Consider the following 22874-nt stretch of genomic DNA (forward strand, 5'->3'; position numbering starts at 1 on the left):
ATTCTACATTTGTCTGTCATACTTGACGAGAGCACTGGTAATGTTTGAGCTTCTCTTCGGGTCTTCCTGATTCCTCCGTCTCCCATAATTCCACCATTGCTGCAAGTTAATTCTCACGGTCTTTGTCAAGTGCCACCCACCACAGTGTAGCAATTTCGGTCCACTGTTGGTGGTTTCAGATCTGCTCCAGTGGTTGGTCGCTTGAAGGACTTCACAACAGTAAACCAAATGACCCAAAGAAACTTAAAGCCATAACCTGTCGTTCCTGTAGGTGGAGGGGGTCGACTCGATTGGTCCGCGATCTGAACACGGCACGGCAGTAGTCGGTTACGACATTTACGTCATCGGTGCTACCGATAGCTCTGAATATTTAAGCTCATGTCGCTGCTTCAACGCTGTTACGAAGAAATGCCGCGGAGTGGCGCCTATGCATATCGGTAACTAAGGAAATCCTTGGAACAGGGTCCTTCTACAAAAGTTGATAGTCGCTCCGTTAGTCAAAATATAAATGTGGGCAGGGGTTGTAAAATTTTACCACTTACATACAGGAGGACTTTTGCGACAATGTTGGTTTTAAAAATACGACTTCCTTGTTAATTCATTTGAATTATGATTTAACAATGCCGAGCGAACAATTGCGTTCTGCGAGAGGAAATGCATCATAATCAGCAATAAATGAGCACAGCAGAGTCTGTACTTTTATCGTTTCAGACTCATTTTAAGTGTGTCAGTTTTGCGAGGTGCAATATACGCCATGGGCGGAAACGAACATTGGGATCACAGAACAGCTGAAAGATACGACAGCAAGACGAACCAGTGGTTGTGGATTGCTCCCATGAATACAGCGCGATCCAATGCATGTGCAGCTATGCTTAATGGTACGTAAATGCCGTGAAATAGGAATTTGTGTATTAGTGCGTCTGTCTGTATGTCTGCCTGTCCGCGTGTAACAACGCAAGAACGGTTGTATAAATCGGAGGATTTGAGGTTGTCTCGGTGGAAAGTACGAAGATGGCCGTCGTTTGGCTTCTGTCTACGTTTCAGGCTAACTTTTTGCCTTCGTCATCAAGGCATTCCCCTTCGCTCTTGATTTTAGTATTCCCCCTCCATTGTCACATATTCATTTATTATCCCTTTCTTTTATCTCGTCTACAACACACTTCACCTACATGTGATTTACACTTCAGCTCTCTTCGCAATATTTCTTCCACACTCTCACCTACTACACTACTCTCAAAACCAACCAAAGAAGCTAACTGAGGGCGGAGGCCTGCGCAAGCGCAAACATCGTCCCTACCTAGGTGAAACCCCTAGCAGATATAAGGCTAGAATTCCAGTCCGTGTTTTTCGCGTTGAGGTCACCAGCCAAGAGGACCGGGAAACCCCCGCTCAAGCACTCGGTCAGGTCCGACTCAATCCATGGCCGGGTGGGTGCGAGGTATGCCGCCACTAGCTTGACTTTCCTGGTTGCCAGCACCAGGTGAATGGCGGTTGCTTCTAGTTGCTGTAGACCCGATACCGGCACAGGGTAATGATCAATGCCCCTGCGGACAAGGATCGCTGTGCCACCCCCTAGCGTCGGGTGGCAAACGTAATTCGCGAACCTCAAGGCCCGACCCGACGTGAGGTGCGTCTCGTTCAGGAGACAAACATCGACTCCGTAGTCACCGAGGAACTGCTCCAGCTCCAGCTTCCTGTCGCGAACACCGTCGGCGTTCCAGTAAGCCAGCCGCAAGGCCTTGCTACCGTGTCCTCTAGGCCGTGCAGTCATTGTCGGCCATGAAGAGGAGAACGGTTTGGAGGAGGGCTCGCGGACGGGCCCCCCCGGGTGGCGAGAGGGTTTCCAGGACATCTGAGATGTCCTGGAGCGGTGAGTGACCCTTGGGTGGGGTGGGGTCAGTCTTCTTGGGAGCAGGTGCAGTGGGATTTGCCACCGGCGCCACAGGACGAGCGGGCTTGGCACGGCCGCCCTTGGGGACAGTCTGCCGCTCAGTCCGTGTAATGGCGCCAGATGGCGTTGGGGCTGGGTTCTTCATAGCCGCAGCCTTGACGACGAGGCCACCACGGACCCATATACTCCTGCTAGAGGGAAGGCTTAGTTGGCGCCGATTTGGGCGCTCGTAGGCGCGTGGAGACGTCGTCCCCTTTCACACGCTGTAATTTTAACCCCGATTGGTGGTTTCAATTACATTCTCCACAAAGAACAATTAACTTACTTACTAACTAACTAAATAACAACGCATAAACACTTGTGGTATCTTAAGGCCTGTACGCACTAGGGCACATGTTGCGATACAAGTTAAGCGACTTGTATCAGGGGACAACAATTTCGAGTAAACATACATAAGGTGACATTGTTGATGACGTAATTTTTTGACGACAAATTGGTTGACGACGATGAAATCACAAATTTTTATAGTAAAAAAGAGTACAAAATAATACCACAAAATACACAAAACTAGGTATTTGAATTTAGTTAAGATATATACTGAGTAATAGAAAAACGAGTCAGTTGTAATCCAAAGGGGAAATCGAGGCACGTTTCCGAGATATAATCTAATACAGAATCATCTTAACAGATCACAAGCCGAGTCTGAACGTAGACTTTACGCCGTCTAACTGCCTGGTACCTGAGCAATAAAGCACTACAAAGTGCCATTAACCCAGACGTAGTTAACATAACACATTACTTATTCCCGCCCGAAACCATTGTGTTACAAGACAGCAGATTTTGAAGAATAGACTTTTAAGTTAAGGAGTAAGAACACAAGGCTACACTTTCCGTGCAATCTATCAACTTCAAAACACAGCAGGGAGAGATGAGATTTCTGTTTACCACAAAGTAATGACGACAACCTCAATCGCCATAACAGCTCTTCACTGTTTCTATGATGTCACCAGAGATGACAGTGCCAGCAGGGCGCGCTCATTTCAAATCGTTCGAAAGATAAATTCAGTGGTGGCAATGACCTCTCTTCCACTTCCCTTGTTGTTAGACTCTGGGGTTCTGATTGTTTACGACAGATATTTGAAGTAATTTTAAGCATTTGTTTCACATCTTCACTTTGGCTGCGTATGATAGTATACACAATATTCATATTACTTGAAAAAGAGAAATACAATGCAAAGTGGCGTAACTTTTACTTGAAGTGACTTAATATCGATTTTAGACAATCAGAACCCTAGTGTTTAACAACACTAACAAACTTTGCAACAAGAATGCAAAATGACCTAAAAACAGCAATTGATAATAATTTTGTGGACAGTATAAGACTTAGTTCAACTTCTACTTCTTCCATAATAAATGGATTATCAGACCATGATCAGAGTACTTTATGATTAATAATAATGCTGCAACTAAGAACTTAAAAGCTTTGAAGCAGAGGAAAAGAAAAGTAAGTAATGAAACAATCATTATGTATCAGCTACGTCTGAAGAATGAAAATGGGAATCTGTTTATAAGGTCAATGATACCAACAAAAAGTTTAATTCATTTTTGTCTACTTTTATAAATATTTTTGAATCTAGTTTTAATATTACACATGAAAGTATAGGCAAAATAAAGAATGACTGGTTTACGCAAGGAATAAAAGTATCTTGCAAGAATAAAAGGAGTCTGTTTACCTACAGTAGGAACAGTAAAGACAGAAACACAACACTCTAATCTTAAAATGCGCGAGTCGCAGTAACCACCGACCAAGTCGACCTACATCTTTAACCTTTCTAAGGAGCCAATCTCAAATTTATTATGCTCGAGGTAACTCCTACACTTTTCACACTCGAATAACACTGCCAAACATTCCTTCTCATTGCGATTTTTCAGCAGAGGACAAAAGCTTATTATAAAACGAGATGGGAGCTAGTTGCCCATTTGCTCTTTAATTTAACACTGCGGAAACAACCGAGTCACTAGCATCAGTCACCAAAACAAATTTTTTTACCACAGTCGGAGATTAGCAATACCGGCGCCTCACACTAAGACTTCTTGAGAGACTCGAATGCTTTTTTGTGCTCCTGTTCCCACACAAACTGAATCCCTTTGTTCTTCAAAGCATACAGCGGGGTAGCTTTCTCGGAAAACTCCGGAATAAACGTAGCATAAAATCTGACCATTCCGATGAAAAAACGAACTGCACGCAACGTCCTAGGATGCAGAAATTTCATCATCGCCTCAATGTGCTCCGGGATGAATCGCGCTCCACGTGAGAACACATAATGGGCCAAATACTTAATTTCGCTAGCACCGAGAGTAATTTGTTTTTTGTTCAGGGTAAACCCAGCCTGCTGGAAGATAACCCTCGTGCTCGGCGATAGACGACGAATAGACCACTAGGTCATCCATGTAATTGAACACGTATTTCACCTTCAGATGCCAAAATAAATCATCAATCACACGACTCAACCCCATGCGCCCCACACTAATCCCCAAGGGCAATTTGTTAAATTCATACAACCCAAAAAGGTGTGCAGAATGCAGTAACACGACGGCTAGAGGAAGAGAGTGGAATCTGGTAGTATGCAGAATTTAAATCCAACACGGAAATTACCACCGAACCAGCAAACTGTTTGGAAAGCCTGGTCTATCATTGTAACGGATAAGAATCAAAAACGACCTTTGCGTTAACCCTACGACAGTCCACTACCATACGGAACTCACCTCCCGTCTTGGGCACAAAATATGCCGGACTGACATACGGACATTTGTTGGGACATATAACTCCCCTTTTTAGCAACCAAATCCGTTAGAATTTTTAATTTCGGCGGGGCATAACGGTAAGGAGACGCGAGAACAGGGACCTGATCCAAGAGTTCAATCTCATGAGGCGCGCACCTAGCGGTACCTAATCTACCCGAGAATAAAAGCGGATAATCCTTCAGCATACTTTCTAACGGGTTCTCATTGGGGAACACCGAGGACAAGGCTTGAACCTGCCCAAATTCGCTCGAAAGCCACCATAAATAATCTTTCGTCCTCTCCTGGTATGCTATTTCCCGGAGTTCATTTAACTCGAAACTCGCTCGACGCTCCGGGGCGAATTCAAAACAGTATTCCCGAGACATATTGGTGTGACCTAAAAAATCTAGCCCATATATAACTGGGAAAGGCCCACAATTTAAGGTTTTGAATTCCTGATTCCACAAAAAATCCTACAACTTGATATGTAATTTAACTGCTTCATTCACCTCACACCTCTGGCCATTTGCCAAAAAGAAAGATAACCTACACGGGAACAACTCACCGCCAACACCGGAATGAAACAAAAATTCCATCATATCAGAGAGAAAACAAGAAAATTGGGCACCCGTATCAACTAACGCTGGAATCACTCCAACATTGAAATACAACAGAACAAATTTAGAAGGCTATCGAACTTTCAAAGAGTTATTGATTATGGGTGGCGACTTCGCCGCCGATTCTCGGCCCATTTCCCGTACGTTTTCCGTTAACCCTACAGTCCCTTCCGACATGTCCCATTCTACTGCCACCTCCATCACTTAAGAGGAGGTTTTGGCAACGAAGCCCGAGGGGACAGTTTAGTGGAGGCAGAAGTAACTACCAGCAAACCAGCCACACCCACAGGTGGAAGTCCAGACAATTGTTCAGACCGTTACCGTTTTTACAACACTGCTACTTTTCCTTCCAAATGGCCAACCAACTTCCAAAGTTCACAGTAGGATCTCGGTCGTTCAAGAAATGCAGACTGTCCCAAGATAGTAGGATACATATTCATCAAGACGCGATTAACTATCTGTTGCTCAGTAGCGGCTCACCGCAAAAACACGCAGCTTTGATAACATTATCAATAAATGTCCCGAAATACAAACAGGAAATTTTCGTCCAGCACCTCAGCCTTACACTGCTCCCATGAATTATTTCGCCCAATACAATCCCCCAAAAATATCAACATACTCCGTTTGACTCGGGGTAACAAGCGGACCACTAAATGTTCAATACGAAATCAAGTGAAGATCATACACAGATTTCACCTCCGAAAAAGATTTCAAAATTGCTTTAGGATCGTTAGAATCTAAGGACTCAACACTATTTAAAAATTCCGACATTACAGGAGAAACATTTACTGGCGTGGCAACATGAGAGCCCGACTCCTCACCCTGACTAAGAGAACCGTGCCTAGATACCTTATCTGCAACCGAAATGCTTGCCTCGGCGGTTTCCATGTTTCACGAAGTTCTTTGAGTACCCTGTTTAGTAAACCCGTACATTAAAGGTCATACATAAACTGTAAGAAATGGTGGTTCATAAAGTTCAAGGGAAATGTTTCTAAATATGTACTTTAGGGTTAGATATTCATTGCTTTAAAGTAGCACTTTTGTCCCATTAATATTATTTAAGTTACAGGCAGAATTAGTGTGTTGTCATATTTAACGTTTTCAGCTCTGAGTAGCACACAACATTGGCGTGCAGCGACAACATAGTATGACAGGGAACATCGCAGCAGTTTGTATCGTAACGTTTATACGTAATTTTCAAAATAATATGATATTGGTGTTACATCATGCTTGAATACCTCAAAAGAATAGTGTTTTTAATATAAAACAATTATTTGATAGGACGTCTTTAAACAAACATCAAAAATCAAGTCTGTCTGAATAACATTGCATCGTATATATTCACTCATATCTTTGTTGCTGTGATAAATTCCCGACGAACTCAGTGGTCGCCGCACGCGGATGTTCGTTGATACAAAATTGTGTCTTATTCAAGGCTGAAAAGGCGTAATATGACAACACATTAATTCTGCCTGTAACTTAAATAATATTAATCGGACTAAAGTGCTACTTTAAAGCCATGAATATCTAACCCTAATGTACGTGTTTCTAATATTTGGAAACATTTCCCTTGAACTTTATGAACCACCATTTCTGAAAGTTTTTGTCAACCTTTAATGAACGGGTGGACTAATTATCTGCTTTTTAAGATTTGAGTCGTGTGCCACTAAATACTGTTTGTATTTTAACGTTTGTACATAATGTTGAAAGGATAACGATGATCGTGATACATAATGCTTGAATTCCTCAAAAGATTAGTGGTTTTAATATGAAACATATATACGATAAGACGTCTTCAAACGAACATCAAAATTCAAGTCTATCTGTGAATAACATTGCATCGTATATATTCACACACATATTTGTTGCTGCGATAATTACCGACGTACTCTGTGTGCGCAACACGCGGATGATCGTTGATACAGAATTGTGTTCTATTCAGAGCTGAAAACGCGTTTTATGACAACACATTAATTCTGCTGTAACTTAAATAATATTAATCCGACAAAAGTGCTACTTTAAACCAGTGAATATCTAACCCTAATATACACGTTTATAATAATTGGAAACATTTCCTTGAACATTTTTTGTACGATCTGCAATGTACGGACTTATGATTTGATTTTTGAGTTCTGAGCCATGTCCCACTAAATACAATTTGAATTTATAGTATTTACGTAATTTTCCAATGAATATGATGTTCGAGTTACATAATGATTGAATAACTAACTAAATAACTAACTAACTAGATGGCTTACCGAACCCGAAGGTTCATCTCCGAATTAACCAAAGCCCTCCACCGGACCCTGTCCTGGGCCAACAAAATCCAGTTTCCTTCAACTCCTATCTCCCATAGATCCCGCCTGAGATTATCCTCCCATCTACGTCTAGGTCTCCCCAGTGGTCTCTTCCCTTCAGGTTTCCCAAACAGTACCCGGTGCACACCTCTTGTCCCATCCATGCGCGCTACATGTCCCGCCCATCTCACTCTTCTCGACTTAATCACCCACACAATACTGGGGGAGCAGTACAGATTTTTAAGCTCGTCATTGTGCAGTTTTCTCCACGCCCCATCGTCTTCTCTCTTAGGCTCAAATATCCTCCTCAGCACCCGATTCTCAAACACCTGCAATCTGTGTTCCTCCCTCTGAGTGAGAGACCATGTTTCGCACCCATACAAAACAACGGGCAAGATTATTGTTTTGTATACTTTAATTTTCAGGTTCTTAGAAATCAGACGGGAAGACAAAATATTTTGGACTGAGAAGTAGCAAGCATTTCCGGAATTTAGTCTCCTCCTAACTTCCTCACAAGTATCATTTCGATTTGTTATTGTTGTTCCCAGATATTTGAACTTTGTAACCCTTTCAAAGGATTTATTAGCCACCCTAAGATAATTTTGCCCGCCTGTCTGCTGACGACGAGATACTAACATATACTTAGTTTTTTCTGAATTTACTTCCAGCCCCACTTGTCTACCAGCCTCTAGTAAAACTTCTGCGTTCCTCTTTATTGTATTTATATCGTCCCCCAATAAATTAACATCATCAGCATATGCCAATAGCTGATGTGTCCCATTCAATTGCAAACCCTCCTGCCTATCTTGGACCTTCCTGATGGCGTATTCTAGCGCAAAGTTAAAGAGCAAGGGAGACAAAGCATCTCCTTGTTTTAGACCGTTCTTGATGAGGAATGTCTCAGATACATATTTACCTACTCGAATTTTGCTACAGGTTTCATTTAAGCACATTTTTATTAGACCCACTAGCTTCTTTGGTATACCAAATTCAATAAGAATATTATATAGCACTTCTCTCTTCACAGAGTCATAGGCTTTTTTGAAATTTATAAATAACTGATGTACGGTCCCACCGAACTCCCATTTTTTCTCTAGTATCTGACGAATGCAAAAGATCTGATCAATCGTTGATCTGTTTCGTCTGAACCCACACTGATGATCCCCAATAATTTCATTCGCATATGGTGTTAATCTTGCCAAAAGAATGTTGGATAGAATTTTGTATGAGGTTGATAGCAGCGAAATTCCTCGGTAATTACCACACTCAGTCTTGTCCCCCTTCTTATGAATAGGAATAATTATGGATTCCTTCCATTGTTGTGGCATCTTTTCCTTATCCCAAATTAACTGAATAAGCTTATGGATCCTCATATGCAACCTTTTGCCACCTGCTTTAATTAATTCGGCCGGAATGTGATCAATTCCTGGAGATTTATAACTTTTCAACTTCCCAATGGCTAGTTCCACTTCATCTAAGCCTGGTGCTGGCACCAACAGTTCAGCTGTTTGTTATTTTAATCTGTCTAATATCACCAGAATCATGAACATTTAAGAGCTCGCTAAAGAAATTTTTCCACCTATTCACAATTTTTATTGGATCTGCAAGCAAATTGCCACTATCATTCTTTACCAAATTGGTCTGGGGTTGATATCCTTTCTTAAAGTTATTAATGCCTCTGTACAGGTCTCTGATGTTTTTTTCCTTATTATTTGTCTCAAGTTCAGCAATTTTGCCCTTCAGGTATTCCCTTTTCTTAGTCCTAAATGTTCTACTAGCCTCACGTCTCACGTTTCATAGATTATCTGCATTTGTTTTGTTAGGGTTGTTCAACCATTGAAATTATGTTTGCTTCCTTAGATCTATTAATTTTGAACATTCTTCATCAAACCACGGTTTATTTTGCTTTCTCCTGTAGTATCCTAGTTTCTCTTTTGCTGAAATTTTGATGCAGTTTCTGACATTTTCCCACTCCCTGTTGATGTCCACACTTTCATTATCCTGATTTGTCTCTAAAATTTGAAACCTATTCGAAATTTTAACTTGATATTGTTCCTTTGCCTCTCCCCCACTTAATTTTTTCAAATCAAATCTTTCTGTGTCAAAATTTTGTTTAGTTCGTCTACTTACTGAAAGCCGCTCCCTCACTTTTGCTACCACCAGATAATGATCAGTGTCGCAATCTGCTCGTCTGAATGATCTCACATCAATTACATTTGTCTGCCTTCTCTTATCTACTAAAACATGATCTATTTGACTGTGTGTTCTGCCATCTGGGGAAGTCCAAGTGTATTTATGAACATCACGGTGTGGAAATTTTGTACTTTTTACAATTAAATCTTTTGACGTAGCAAAGGTTACTGCTCTAACACCGTTATCATTACTAAGTGCATGGAGACTCTCGCTGCCTATTGTGGGTTTGAAGATATCCTCCCTCCCAATTTTTGCATTGAAATCTCCTAGCAGAATTTTCATGTGATACTTGCCAAATGTATCAAATACTGATTCCAATTTTTCATAAAAGCTATCCTTGATATCATCGCTTTTGTCTTCAGTTGGGGCATGAACATTAAGGACAATGATGTCGCACCAACGTCCTTCCAAAATTACGTAAGACAACCTGTCACTAACAAATTCTACTCTCTTAACTGCTGCCCTAATTCTGCTATGAACAAAAAAACCCGTCTCTAGCTGATGATTGTCATTCCCCTTTCCATAGGAAAATGTAAAATTGTCAACTGGGATCGTGCCCTCCCCCTCCCATCGCACTTCCTGCACTGCCACTAAGTCTAACTTATAATTCTCTAATTCCCTACACACTGATTTCAGTGCCCCAGCCCTATAGAGGCTCCTAATGTTCCAAGTACCAAATCTCATGTCCTTTTTCAATTGCCGTGGTCGTGCCAAAGAGTCCGTCCTGATCCGAGGCTTGGTTGATTTTTTCGTAACACATATTTTTTTAAATTTGAAAGGTTGTTAGCCCTACACCCAACCCCCAACCTGGAGGACCAGGGTATCACTCTTAGTCTAGCGCATCTCCTTAGACCTGTCCGGCTTGGGTGACCCTACCACGAGCCGAAGCTCAGGCCGGCAAAGCCCTAAGGGTCATTTGAGCACGCAAGCCTCACCCGGCAGATTGCCTTCGACAAGGTGGTGATACGTTCTTGATTGAATACCTCATAAAAATATTGTTTTAATTATATAAGCATGTATATGATATGACGTCTTCAAACGAACATCAAAGCTAAAGTCTATCTCTGAATAGAATTGCATCATATAAATTCACACACATCTTTGTTACTGCGATAATTCCCGACGAACTCTGGTGTCGTCCAAGCGGATGTTCGTTGATACAGAAATGTGTACTATTCAAAGCTGAAAATGCGTGTTTTGACAACACAATAATTCTGCCTGTAACTTAAATAAAATTAATCAGTCAACAGTGATACTTTAAACCAATTAATATTTAAATCTAATTTACTTGTTTATAATAATTGGAAACATTTCCCTTGAACTTTATGAACCACCATTTCAGACAGTTTTTGTGCGTCCTGAAATGTATGGATGGACTAATGATTAGATTTTGGCGTTCTGAGCCGTGTGTAACTAAATTCTATTGGCATTTTAACGTTTGTAAGTAATTTTTTTAAGGATAACGATATTCGAGTTACATATTGCTTGAATACCTCAAGAGATGCCGATGTTCTTTGATACAGAATTGTGTGCTATTTAGAGTTGAGAACGCGTAAATATGATAACACAATTATGCCTGTAACTTATATAATATTAATCGGACAAAAGTGCTACTTTAAACCAATGAATATCTAACCATAATGTACATGTTTATAATAATTGGAAACATTTCTATTTAAGTTTATGAACCACCATTTCTTAAATTTTTTTCTACTGTCTGTACTTTACTTTTGGACTAATATTTTGCTTTTTACGTTGTGAGCCTTCTGGCACTAATACTGTTTGTATCGTATCGTTAATACGTAATTTGCAAAAGAATAAGATGTTCGAGTTACATCATACTTGATCACCTAAAAAGAATATTGTATTGGATATAAAACAATTATATGATAAAGCGTTTTCAAACAAACATCAGAACTCAAGTCTGTCAGAATAACATTGCATTGTATATATTCACACATCTTTGTCGCTGTGATAAATTCCAACGAACTCCGTGGTCGCTGCACGCCAATGTTCATTGAATTAGAATTGTGTGCTATTCAGAGCTGAAAACGCGTAATATGAAAACACATTAATTCTGCCTGTAACTTAAATAATATTGATCGGAATAAAGTGCTACTTTAAAGCCATGAATATCTAACCCTAATGTACGTGTTTCTAATATTTGGAAACATTTCCTTTGAACTTTATGAACCAACATTTCTGAAAGTTTTTGTCAACCTTTAATGAACGGGTGGACTAATTATCTGCTTTTTACGATTTGAGAGGTGTGCCATTAAATACTGTTTGTATTTTAACGTTTGAACGTAATGTTGAAAGGATAACGATGTTCGAGATACATAATGCTTGAATTCCTCAAAATAATAGTGGTTTTAATATGAAACATGTATACGATATGACATCTTCAAACGAACATCAAAATTCAAGTCTGCTGTTAATAACATTGCATCGTATATATTCACACACATCTTTGTTGCGGCTATTATTCCCGACGGCTGATACATAATTGTGTTCTATTCAGATCTGAAAACGCGTTTTAGGACAACACATTAATTCTGCTGTAACTTAAATAATATTAATCGCTCAAAAGTGCAACTTTAAACCAGTGAATAGCTAACCCTAATATACATGTTTATAATAATTGGAAACGTTTCCCTTGAACTTTATGAATCATTATTTCTGACATTTTTTGTACGATCTACAATGTACGGACTAATGATTTGATTTTTGTGTTCTGAGCCATGTGCCACTAAATACAATTTGTATTTTATAGTATTTACGTAATTTTCAAAGGATTATGATGTTCGAGTTACATCATGCTTGAATACCTCAAAAGAATAGTGTTCTTAATATAAAACTTATATATGATAAGACGTCTTCTAACAAACTTAGAAATTCAAGTCAATCTGTAAATAACATTGCATCGTAATAATTCACATTAATTTATAGCATAAACTAACTACGTAATATACATAACTCATAGTTCTGCAAGCAAATTTATCTATTATACTTACATAAGTTTTTCATTCTTTAACGTTCTTACAAAATTATGTATCTTCAAATTATGCTTTGCAAGGTTGTAAAACCTGTAATAAAGTTATATATTTTATATTCTTGTGTTTGAAGGAGGCAACGGAAGTCCACATACACGTCCGTCAGAAGGATCACGCTCTAACCTCTATATTTAAAAGATCGGTACTGCTGGTCTGTAGCAAGAGGTGTAACGTACAACCAACTTCTGCACAGAACATTGTCTTACTTCGAGTCTTATATATAAATGCTGTACAAAACGTACAGTAAGGAAATAGTCAGCTCTACTATGGAACATATGGGGCTTAAATTTGTATTATCAGGCCACAGCCCTTGTTGTTGACACACTTCTTACATTCATACTTGATGATGATGTTAATGTAAGGTTATATAATGTAAAGTAAGGTAAGGAAATGTAAGGTAAGTTTACGTAAGGTAAGGTAATGGAAGATAAGGTAAGGTAAAGTGAGTTAAGGTAAGGTACGGAAATGTAGGGAAACGTAATGTAATATAATGTAAGGTGAGGTAAAGTAACGTAAGATAATGGTAGGTATGTTAATATACTTTTCCTTAAGTTACCTTACATTACAATACTGTGACGTGTTGCTTTGAGAGCAGCATAACAATGTCAATAAACAGTTTAGTTGTCTGTTTATTGACATTGTCGCGTCTGGCATTGTTGTAACCGTTTATAGACATTGTTGTATTTGGCATTGTTGTATTTGTTTATAACCATTGTTGCGTTAGACATTATTGTGTCTGGCATTGTTGTGTCTGTTTAATGGCATTGTTGTATTCATTTATAATTGTTGCGTTTACCATTGTTGCGTTTAGCATTGTTGCGTTTAGCATTGTTGCATAGACATTGTTGTATTTGTGTATAAAAGCCGGTTGACAATCGGCTTTGGAGAGTTGGAAAGAGAGTGTAGTAGGTGAGAGTGTGGAAGAAACACCATGAAGAGAGGTTGGAAAGAGAGAGTGTTAGAGTGAGGTTGTATTGTGAGGAGACTGTTGGAGGTTGTATTGTGGAAGGATGTAGAAGTGAGTAGCAAGCGGTATGCTGTTGCGGACATTGGTGGAGTCGAGTGAGTGGAGCCAACGAGAGGTCTGGTGCGACGCCGAGTAAGGACGGGTCGGCTACGTGAGCGAGCACCGGGTACGTGGACGGGGGCGGCTGAGGAGCCAGCGAGAGTCCAGTGGGGTGCTACGGGCCGACGACGAGTATGGACAGGTCGGCTACGTGAGCGAGCACCGGGTACGTGGACCGGGGCGGCTGAGGAGCCAGCGAGAGTCCAGTGGGGTGCTACGGGCCGACGCCGAGTAAGGACGGGTCGGCTACGTGAGCGAGCACCGGGTACGTGGACGGGGGCGGCTGAGGAGCCAGCGAGAGTCCAGTGGGGTGCTACGGGCCGACGACGAGGAAGGACGGGTCGGCTACGTGAGCGAGCACCGGGTACGTGGACCGGGGCGGCTGAGGAGCCAGCGAGAGTCCAGTGGGGTGCTACGGGCCGACGCCGAGTAAGGACGGGTCGGCTACGTGAGCGAGCACCGGGTACGTGGACCGGGGCGGCTGAGGAGCCAGCGTGTGTCCAGTGGGGTGCTACGGGCCGACGTGTAAGAGAAGAGTGTGAAGAGCGGAGCTCGGGGACCAGATAGACTCGATGGACAGTGCGAGAGAATGTGTGTGTTGTTGTAGAGAGAGACTCGAGTGTGTTATTGTAGAGAGATGACTGTATGTGCAGACCACTGTAAGTGATTTAATTTGACGTGAATAAATCAGGGTTGACAATCCAAGGTTGTATACCGACCCCATGTAATATAATGTAAAGTGAGGTAAAGTAACGTAAGATAATGGTAGGTATGTTAATATACTTTTCCTTAAGTTACCTTACATTACAATACAATACCTTACAATACCTTACCTTACATTACATTGCCTTACATTATATTACCTTACATTACCTTATCTTATATTTCATTACATTACATTCATCTACCATATTAAGCGTAACTAATTCAGTTTAAATAAGTAAAGTCTTAATCAAACTTTACTCAAACGTAAAACATGTATAAAGTAAATATTTAGAATAAAGCCAATAAATACACTTCCTTTCCTTGTAGACGTTTTACGTCTAATTCTCCGGAACCGTGGTTCCACTATCACTTTTGTCATTTAAGGTCTTACCTTTGACAGACTGTTTCCTCCATCAACGGCTTACACATGGAGTCAGCAAGTATTTCTGAAACTTTTGTAAACTTTTACTACTGAGGTAATGTAAGGTAATTTTAGGTAAGGTAAGGTAAGGTAAGTTAAAGTAAGATAATATACCTTTCCTTACCTTACGTTACATTACATTACCTTACATTACATTACATTACCTTACCTTACATTATCTTACTTTACCTTACCTTACATTACCTTAGCTTACATTACATTACAATTCCTTACAATACCTTACCTTACCTTACTTTACAGTACCTTATTTTACTTTACATTCCTTACCTTACCTTACCTTGCGTTACCTTACCGTACCTTACCTTACGTTACCTTACATTACATTACCTTACATTATCCTACCTTACTTTACGTTACCTTATATTATATTCCATTACATTACATTCATCTACCATATTAAGTGTAACTAATTCAGTTTAAATAAGCAAAGTCTTAATCAAACTTTGCTCAAATGTTAAATATGTATAAAGTAAATAATTAGAATAAAACCAATATATATATATATATATATATACACTTGCTTTTCTTGTAGACGTATTTACGTCTAATCCTCCGGAATTGTGGTTCCACTATCACTTTTGTCGTTTAAGGTCAGACTGTTTCCTCCATCTGAAACTTTTGTAAACTTTTACTAGACTACAAGCATCTAAAATCCAGAAGGCAGTCATCCTCGTATTCACCTCTATGAGGATACATATTATATCGTCTTGAGAATTTGCCACAACCGAGTAATCAGGTTTCATCGTCGACCTGTCACAAGATCACCTATATATTTTCTGCTAGTTCCGCACGACTTCAGCAGCGGCTATTAATTCTCACACTCTACATACAAATCCCCCGGCGTTGTCTAGACCCAGTCGGGTATTAACATTTTTTTACCGCTATCTTCTCGTTATTTAAAGGCGGGCCAATCGCGGACCTGAGAAGTCTGTCCTAATTCAATTATATTACTGATCGGATTTTCCATCAAGTCGTTGTCATACGTATCTCCAAATAGAGATGAACCGCATTCAAGAAGTTTTTGTTGCATAATTTCTGAATTTCTTCTGCTTAAATTAAGATGCCCGTCTGAGTTCCCACTGTCATTAATTTCGTTTGTTTGTTGTCTGTCTACATGAATTTCCAACGTGATGGGTTGAGATTATTCGTCCACACGCCTTACGTCAGATGCGGCAGCAACTTCTATCTGTGGGATTACTAGGTTACGACGCTCTTGAGGTCGCGTGTCTGGTATATCAGCCGCGGGGTTTACAACCCGCTGAGCTGCACTTATCCCCAACGATGTCCACGAGAGCGCTATTGCAAATAAGACTGCTAAGAGTAGATCTCGGCTGCCATTCCGAATGGTATTGGACTGAAGCTATGTAGGAATTTATGTATTCTCCCAGCGTCTGGCCATTGTCAGAAAGAATAAATGCCCGTGTATTTTTTTAAAACCCATCTAAACACGGGTTACAGATACATTTATTGACAAATTTACAGAATAATTCAAATCTTCGGAAAGCAGATGTACCTGGTAGAGAATAGCTTTAAACGAATATTAAAAGTAAATTTAGAAACATCGCTGTAAAATTTATATCGTTTAACAAAGTAAGTAAATTAATGCAAGAAGTTCTTTGCAACGTGCATTTGGAGGTATTACATTAGCCTTGTCCTATGAAATAAACTTAAAATTAATTCAATATTGTATTTTTTTTAATGTTGTAAGCCCTATAAATTTATAATGTTAAAAAATAATTTTGATTTTTATAACTCTTGAATTTAATATTTTATAATTTTCACATTCGGTTTTTAAACATTTAAAATTCGTATTCAAACATCTATCCTAACTTATGTCCCTAACTGAATCTAGAGAAACCTAACCTAACACGTATTAACACAGCCAAATCTAACGTGTCGTGACCTGTTCTAACTTAAGCATTTCCAAATAAAATGCAGTATTAACAAACACGGACATCTTACGTCTTTATTTAGCATTGTTTTCGTAGTAACTACCATAACAGTAATCAGTTGTCGACATTGCAACAAACAAATTCCCGCTGCAGCCGCTCCTGAGCCCATCCTACGATTTTCTCATCCGCCATCTTATCACCGCTGGTAAGAAATTTAAACGTATAATTGTGAGTTTCCGTATAAAGCGAAAACGAACCCCAAACTCCACATCAAGTATCATTCAAATTCCTCCAGTTGTTCCTGAGTTGAATTAACTGCACAGACAAGGCCAGCACATAATACGGTCTGCCTATGGAGTTCGACCAAAAAAAGTGTAACACTTACATAATTTGAGGTATAATTCAGTTGTAGCCATAACGTTTATGACAAAAGGAAGTTATTGCTATCCATTCTGATCCTTTAAAAATTGTTGGTATATACAGAATTAAATTTTAAAGTTTTGCTAGTAAATCTTTAACTATATAGACATTTTATGTCTGTAAATAAACTTAAATATTTGTTAGATTTTAGTTTTTCTATTCAATTTTAGAGATTATCCAGGATTTCGATTATCTGGGAACATATATTCACCAACCAACATGAATAATCGGGAGTCTGTTTTCCTTTAACTTTATCGGGTGCTTTGATTTGTTATCTCAGCCCTATGTTCCTAAGAGGAATAAAACTAGCCTCAAAGACGGGTTTAAAGGAGTGTTGATTGAAATTCTGTTGCGTCATAAATTAGTTTTTTAACCATTTCAGTAACCTAAGTCCTTCTGTTAGTCTGTAAAAGTTTAGATTATGCTGACCCGGTCTTACGTTGCCTAATCAGAGACTGAATCCCTCAAAAAAGTTAATCAGTTTATAGGGAGGTTAGTTGACCACATCAGCTGATCTCTTATTTTGTCAGTGATGTGCCTTGAACTCGATCGCAAAACGAACTTACATCGGTGTGACGTTATCTCCACCCTCAACCATGACTTCTCGTGACTCATGGTGTTGCTTAAGAAAATAATTTTTCCTGACATGCGGAGGCATGTCCTCGGACCCGTGTGTCGAATCTTTAGAACCATTCCGATGGTGTGTGCTGATGTCAAGAGGCACAAATTGCCAGTAACTACTAGGTTCATCCACAACACTACTTCCTGTCCGCGGCAAGTACTCACATTTACACAGCCCAGTAATCGGCTTGTGATCACAAGTATCTTTCAAAAGTGTATCCGTCTGTTCTTGAGAAGCTACGTTCATTCGAATGTCAACAGTTCCAGTTTTATGATCATAATATACAGAAAAGTTCGCAGGAGCGCCACCAGTGTTGGCGTGTACATTTTATATGTCGTTAGCCTGAAGAACTTCAAAGAATGTGTAGTTTCCCCGACACGTCGATTTTTCTGTTCACCCTGGTCTCTTGCTGTTTTTCTGCTCTCACTGATCACTACACACGCGTAAAGTTCACTCGCAAAGGTTTGTTACCCTCTGAAGTAGCAATGTCGCTATTTTACAATTTCTATATGCATATAAACAGACTTCCAGTTGACAGTTACCATGGTTTCAACCAATACAGTTGTGTATTTCTGTGATGATATCTGTTTGGACGGTTTTTATAGTTTTGATATGATTTTGATTGTTACTGGCGCAACACATAAGTGCGTAAGAAATTTAGTTGAATGTTGTCAGTTTAAAATTGTCACCGCTGTACTTCTCATTGTATGAACTAATTTTTAATTTAACCTCTAAAAGTGATAGTGGAACAACGGTTCCGTAGAATTTGACGTAAATATGTCAATACGGAGAGGAAGTTTATATATTGGCATGATTCTAAATATTTCCTTCAGAAGTGCTTTATAATTGAGATAAATTTGATTAAGACATTGCTTATTTAACTTCAATTATCCACGCTTAAAATGGGTCTGTGTTAGATGACAACATTGCCGAGTAAACAGATGAGGTTTCCTAAGTAACATAACATTGAAGTTACACTTTTTCGGTTCCTTTTAACGGAACACTTTTTTGTAACACTATTTCGTAACACTTTTAGGTAACACATTTTTGCCGAATAACACTGACACTAAAATATAGACGTATTTACTTCAAAAAAGCTCTTCCTAATCTTTATTATTTGCAATGATACAAACTATTTAGAAACTCATTTAGCTTTGATGTTGTCACTTACTGTGATTGTGCTTTACTGGTGGATTTCTTCCAGAGAATGTGACTCGAAAGAAATATTGTGTGAAACCAATTATGAAAATCACATATAAGCAAGCACATTCTTTTGCACTAAAACGCTTTTACTGCTGTGTTTATAATGAAATTATTTGTCTCTGAAAACAAGCTGATAAAATTATATCTTTGCTATAAAAACGTAAATTGTGTGTTGTATATTGAAATCAAACAAATTTCACATTTATGTCCAAAGTCGTTGCCTAAGAATGTTTTTTTAAAGTAGTTGTCAGACCCGTTTCAAGTCCAATTTGTGGGCCCCGTCGCCATATTGGGTTTGCCAAGTTGTTCCGAAGGGTCTGGGTTTACCTCCATTGCAGTCTCCGTCTGATTAACAACTCAGTTCTCATCAATACTTGACCCATGCTCGTCAGATGCCGCCTGAGTTGTCCGAGCGCGCTTACGTTGCCTATACTGCGGCGGTACTGCGCTTTGGTGTTGGGTCCGGGCCTGACGTTTTCGGTGTGATTTTCTTTGGAATTTTGTGCTCAACGCATTCGTGCCTGATGTTAGTAATTCTGGTTGTACTTTGCCCTCATATATCGCAACATTTCAAGAAAATCGGGAAATTTTCAAACTTTTTCAAATTCACAGCCTCTTATCTCTTTGAGTTTTTGAGATGAACACTTGGAGTTGTAACATATACACTCCTCTTCAATACATCACTTTGTTCACTCGAATCGGATAATTAGTCTGTGTGATATGATCCCGTTTATGGACATGTGTCGAATCCGGAAAGTATAATATCTTGCTTCTATTAAACATTGTACTTCAAGTTGCTAATAACACACTGTATAACCATTATCATTATCTGAAGTTCACATTGGTCACGTTTTCTTAATACATGCCATTATATGTATGAACCAAGTTTACTGATATGGCTGAAGCTGCAGCTAAACCTCGACTCTCATTATAACTTTCTTAATTTTCATTTCTATGCTTCTTCGTCTTTTTCTTCTTCTTCTCGTATCCTCTTACAAGGTGTACAAAACAATCTATTGTGAATGTAAGTTTTAAAATAAAGAGAACTGTTAGAACTATTTTGTCACGTTAATAGTGGGCAGGTTCCTTAGTTATTTTTAAGAAATGCTGGCCCACTTCTTAGAACCAAAATTACAATAAATGACAGTACAATTAAAAATAAATCTCATAATAATTTAAATCTTACACTGTGTTTATGAAGTGGACTATAAGAAACAATGCAAAATGGAAAAAATCAGGCTGCCATATCTCATTTGGCACTAGAAAACACTGCCCGCACCTGATGATTCACAAAATAGACCTACGTACTATTCTGATTTATTTTCGGACTATTCATGCACTGTCCAGAGGAGACACTTTACAATTTTCTGCGTTGTCTCCTGTACTGACTTTCTTTTAGTGGTTGTAGGTTTGCAACTTTTTACATTTCAGCCGTGATAATTTTGCTTCTAGGCAAACAGTGATCTAATCAGCATAAATGCAAGATGGCTCATCAAATCTCCGAAATCAAAAGACTTAGGGTGTACATTTAGTGTATATATTTGGGATAACTTATATTGCTACACATGCGACCATACAAACCCATAAGTAATTTAAGGGTGATTTAGATGGTTAACCTTTATGGAAAATACAGAAATACACATCAACTGATTTGCCTCCCTTACGCCCAACTGCCTCCATGATACACTGCTGGAGAGCTTCACTTTAATAACCGTTATTCGGTGAATACTGGTAATTACATGGAGCTGGCAATCATAAAGGAATGTTGTACAGGGAAGCCAATAAAACTGCACTATCATAATTGCTATTAAATGCTTTTATATACATGATAACTTCAGAGGTTTGCTAGCGTAAAGCAAGGCCAGATGTAATAGACCAACAGCGAGGCATGCAGGTGATAAAAGTTAATTTGCATGAATTGGCCACTTCCATTACACGTGCAGATTTGCTTACTTTTTGTATCTAGATTTTTGTTGTTTATCTATATCTTTGGGACAATATGCTTATTTATATGTGTCCAAATGATATTCCTTTCGTCCTTATGTTCTGCTCATTTTATAATCCTTCTAAGGAACCTTCTGCATATCTCCATTGCTAGGACACTTGTTTGTATTTCCTGTAATTAATTATAGAATTTTACAGTCAATTAATTAATTTTCCCTTCTGCTTTTCTCATCTTAAATTCATAAAATTTTTTAACAAAGTCCAATCTCTGACATGTGAATGTATTTTAGACTAAATTGGTGGCATCTTAAATGACAATGGATCATTTCACTGTTTGATTAGACCTTGCCACACATCAACACATCACAATCTAATCAATCACAGAGGAATGACAATGTCAAATGCGTGAGAAGTCTGAATACAAGACAAGTGATACAGTGTTATTGTTCAGTAGCATGTCTGCTGGCTGTACATTAAAAAAAAAACGTAAAAAAGAGAAGGATTAGTATTATTACCCATGTGAATCAACTCCGCAACACCAAATTGCCCCAGATCTGCTGCCTTCTTCATGGCTGATGTTCCTTGTTCTGAGATAATGAGTGAGGATTATCTACGTTCAATGCAATGGACTCTGGCTCGAAGTAAATGCCAAAAATATGATTACAAGTTTCCCATCGGATAACAGAATTAACCTTATACTATGTGAATAAACAATGGAAACAACGGGACATGAACATATCGATATTGGTTTCATGTAAGTTATATTTCACTTCTTACTCTAATTTTGATTAAAGCAGCTTTGAATTATATCAAAGTCCTGGGATTCGCAGTTTGTGGCCTGCTAATGTGTTTTGTGAGGAACACATAAATTTTAAACACTCACAGCAATACAATATTCACAACGTAAAATTTAACAGAATAATAACAGAACTCAATTGAATTGGGTAGTGATATTCTAATAAGTTACAAACAACTATTAACACTATGAAAAAGACACTATTGCAATGAACATTTCGACCTCAAGAGATCATCATCAGTGGCATCTGGGAAATCAATTTATTTAACCAAATGGTTAAAACTGGAATTAGAAATAAATAAGGTGTTTTACAAAAGTTATTTCAAACGATACTGTTATTCACAGAGTAGAACTATGAATTTAGCTATTGATCGGATGGTTCGGTAGCGGTAGATGGTCTGCGGCTAACTGTGGCTGCGTTCTCCGTACCTGTGAACTCCAGAATCGTGGGAAGTAAATTTACTAATACACAAATTAATTAACTTATAATTCCTTTCTGCTAGGACTTGCTTAATTACACTAACAGTACTATAGGGTACTGGGAACTACTTTTGGTTGTCTTGATCTATGGACATGTGGTAGTACTCCTTGGACGAGGGATCGGCCCGTCGCAAGGCCTCTGCCTGTACACAGGACAGCACGACATAGAAAAAGGCGGACAGACATCCTGGCTTGAATGGGATTCCAACCCACGGTCCTAGCGACCAAGCGGCACAAGGCCCACACCTCAGACCGCGCGGCCACTGCGGACCTCCAACAGTACTACAGAAGTACATAACTGGCAGTTCTTTTGAAAATAACTTATTTCCTCTCGTTTACAGAAAACTGGTTTTGGCAAAGCAAAGGGATTTGATTTCATTCTGTAGTTTCTTGTATTATTTGCACTCTTCCTTGTACAAGTTTTTGGTCTGCAAACTTAGTGTGAATTTCACAAGAGTTCACTGGCTCT

The 22874-nt window shown here is 39.1% G+C and overlaps 1 protein-coding gene across 1 annotated transcript; it reads right to left on the reverse strand.

The window, feature by feature from the left end:
• Positions 1–16759: 16759 nt before the first annotated feature.
• LOC110838518 (uncharacterized) lies at positions 16760–18472 on the reverse strand. Its single transcript, XM_022081790.2, has 2 exons — positions 17927–18472; positions 16760–17142 (listed from the first exon to the last, which is right to left on the reverse strand). Exons 1-2 carry the CDS (start codon positions 18226–18228, stop codon positions 17055–17057), a joined length of 390 nt encoding a protein of 129 aa, XP_021937482.1. The 5' UTR covers positions 18229–18472; the 3' UTR covers positions 16760–17054.
• Positions 18473–22874: the final 4402 nt, after the last annotated feature.

Source organism: Zootermopsis nevadensis, unplaced genomic scaffold, assembly GCF_977971745.1.
Source record: "Zootermopsis nevadensis isolate Lab colony 2312 unplaced genomic scaffold, Znev_1.0 Znev_ptg000006l, whole genome shotgun sequence".
In the NCBI taxonomy this organism is placed as follows: Eukaryota; Metazoa; Arthropoda; class Insecta; order Blattodea; family Termopsidae; genus Zootermopsis; species Zootermopsis nevadensis.

Excerpts from the sequence above, each read along its gene's own strand:
- LOC110838518 (XM_022081790.2), bottom strand. The coding sequence starts at position 18,228 with ATGAACGTAGCTTCTCAAGAACAGACGGATACACTTTTGAAAGATACT. Across the intron at positions 17,143-17,926 it reads GGAGATAACGTCACACCGAT|CGGTGATAAGATGGCGGATG; the intron begins GTAAGTTCGTTT and ends ATTTCTTACCAG.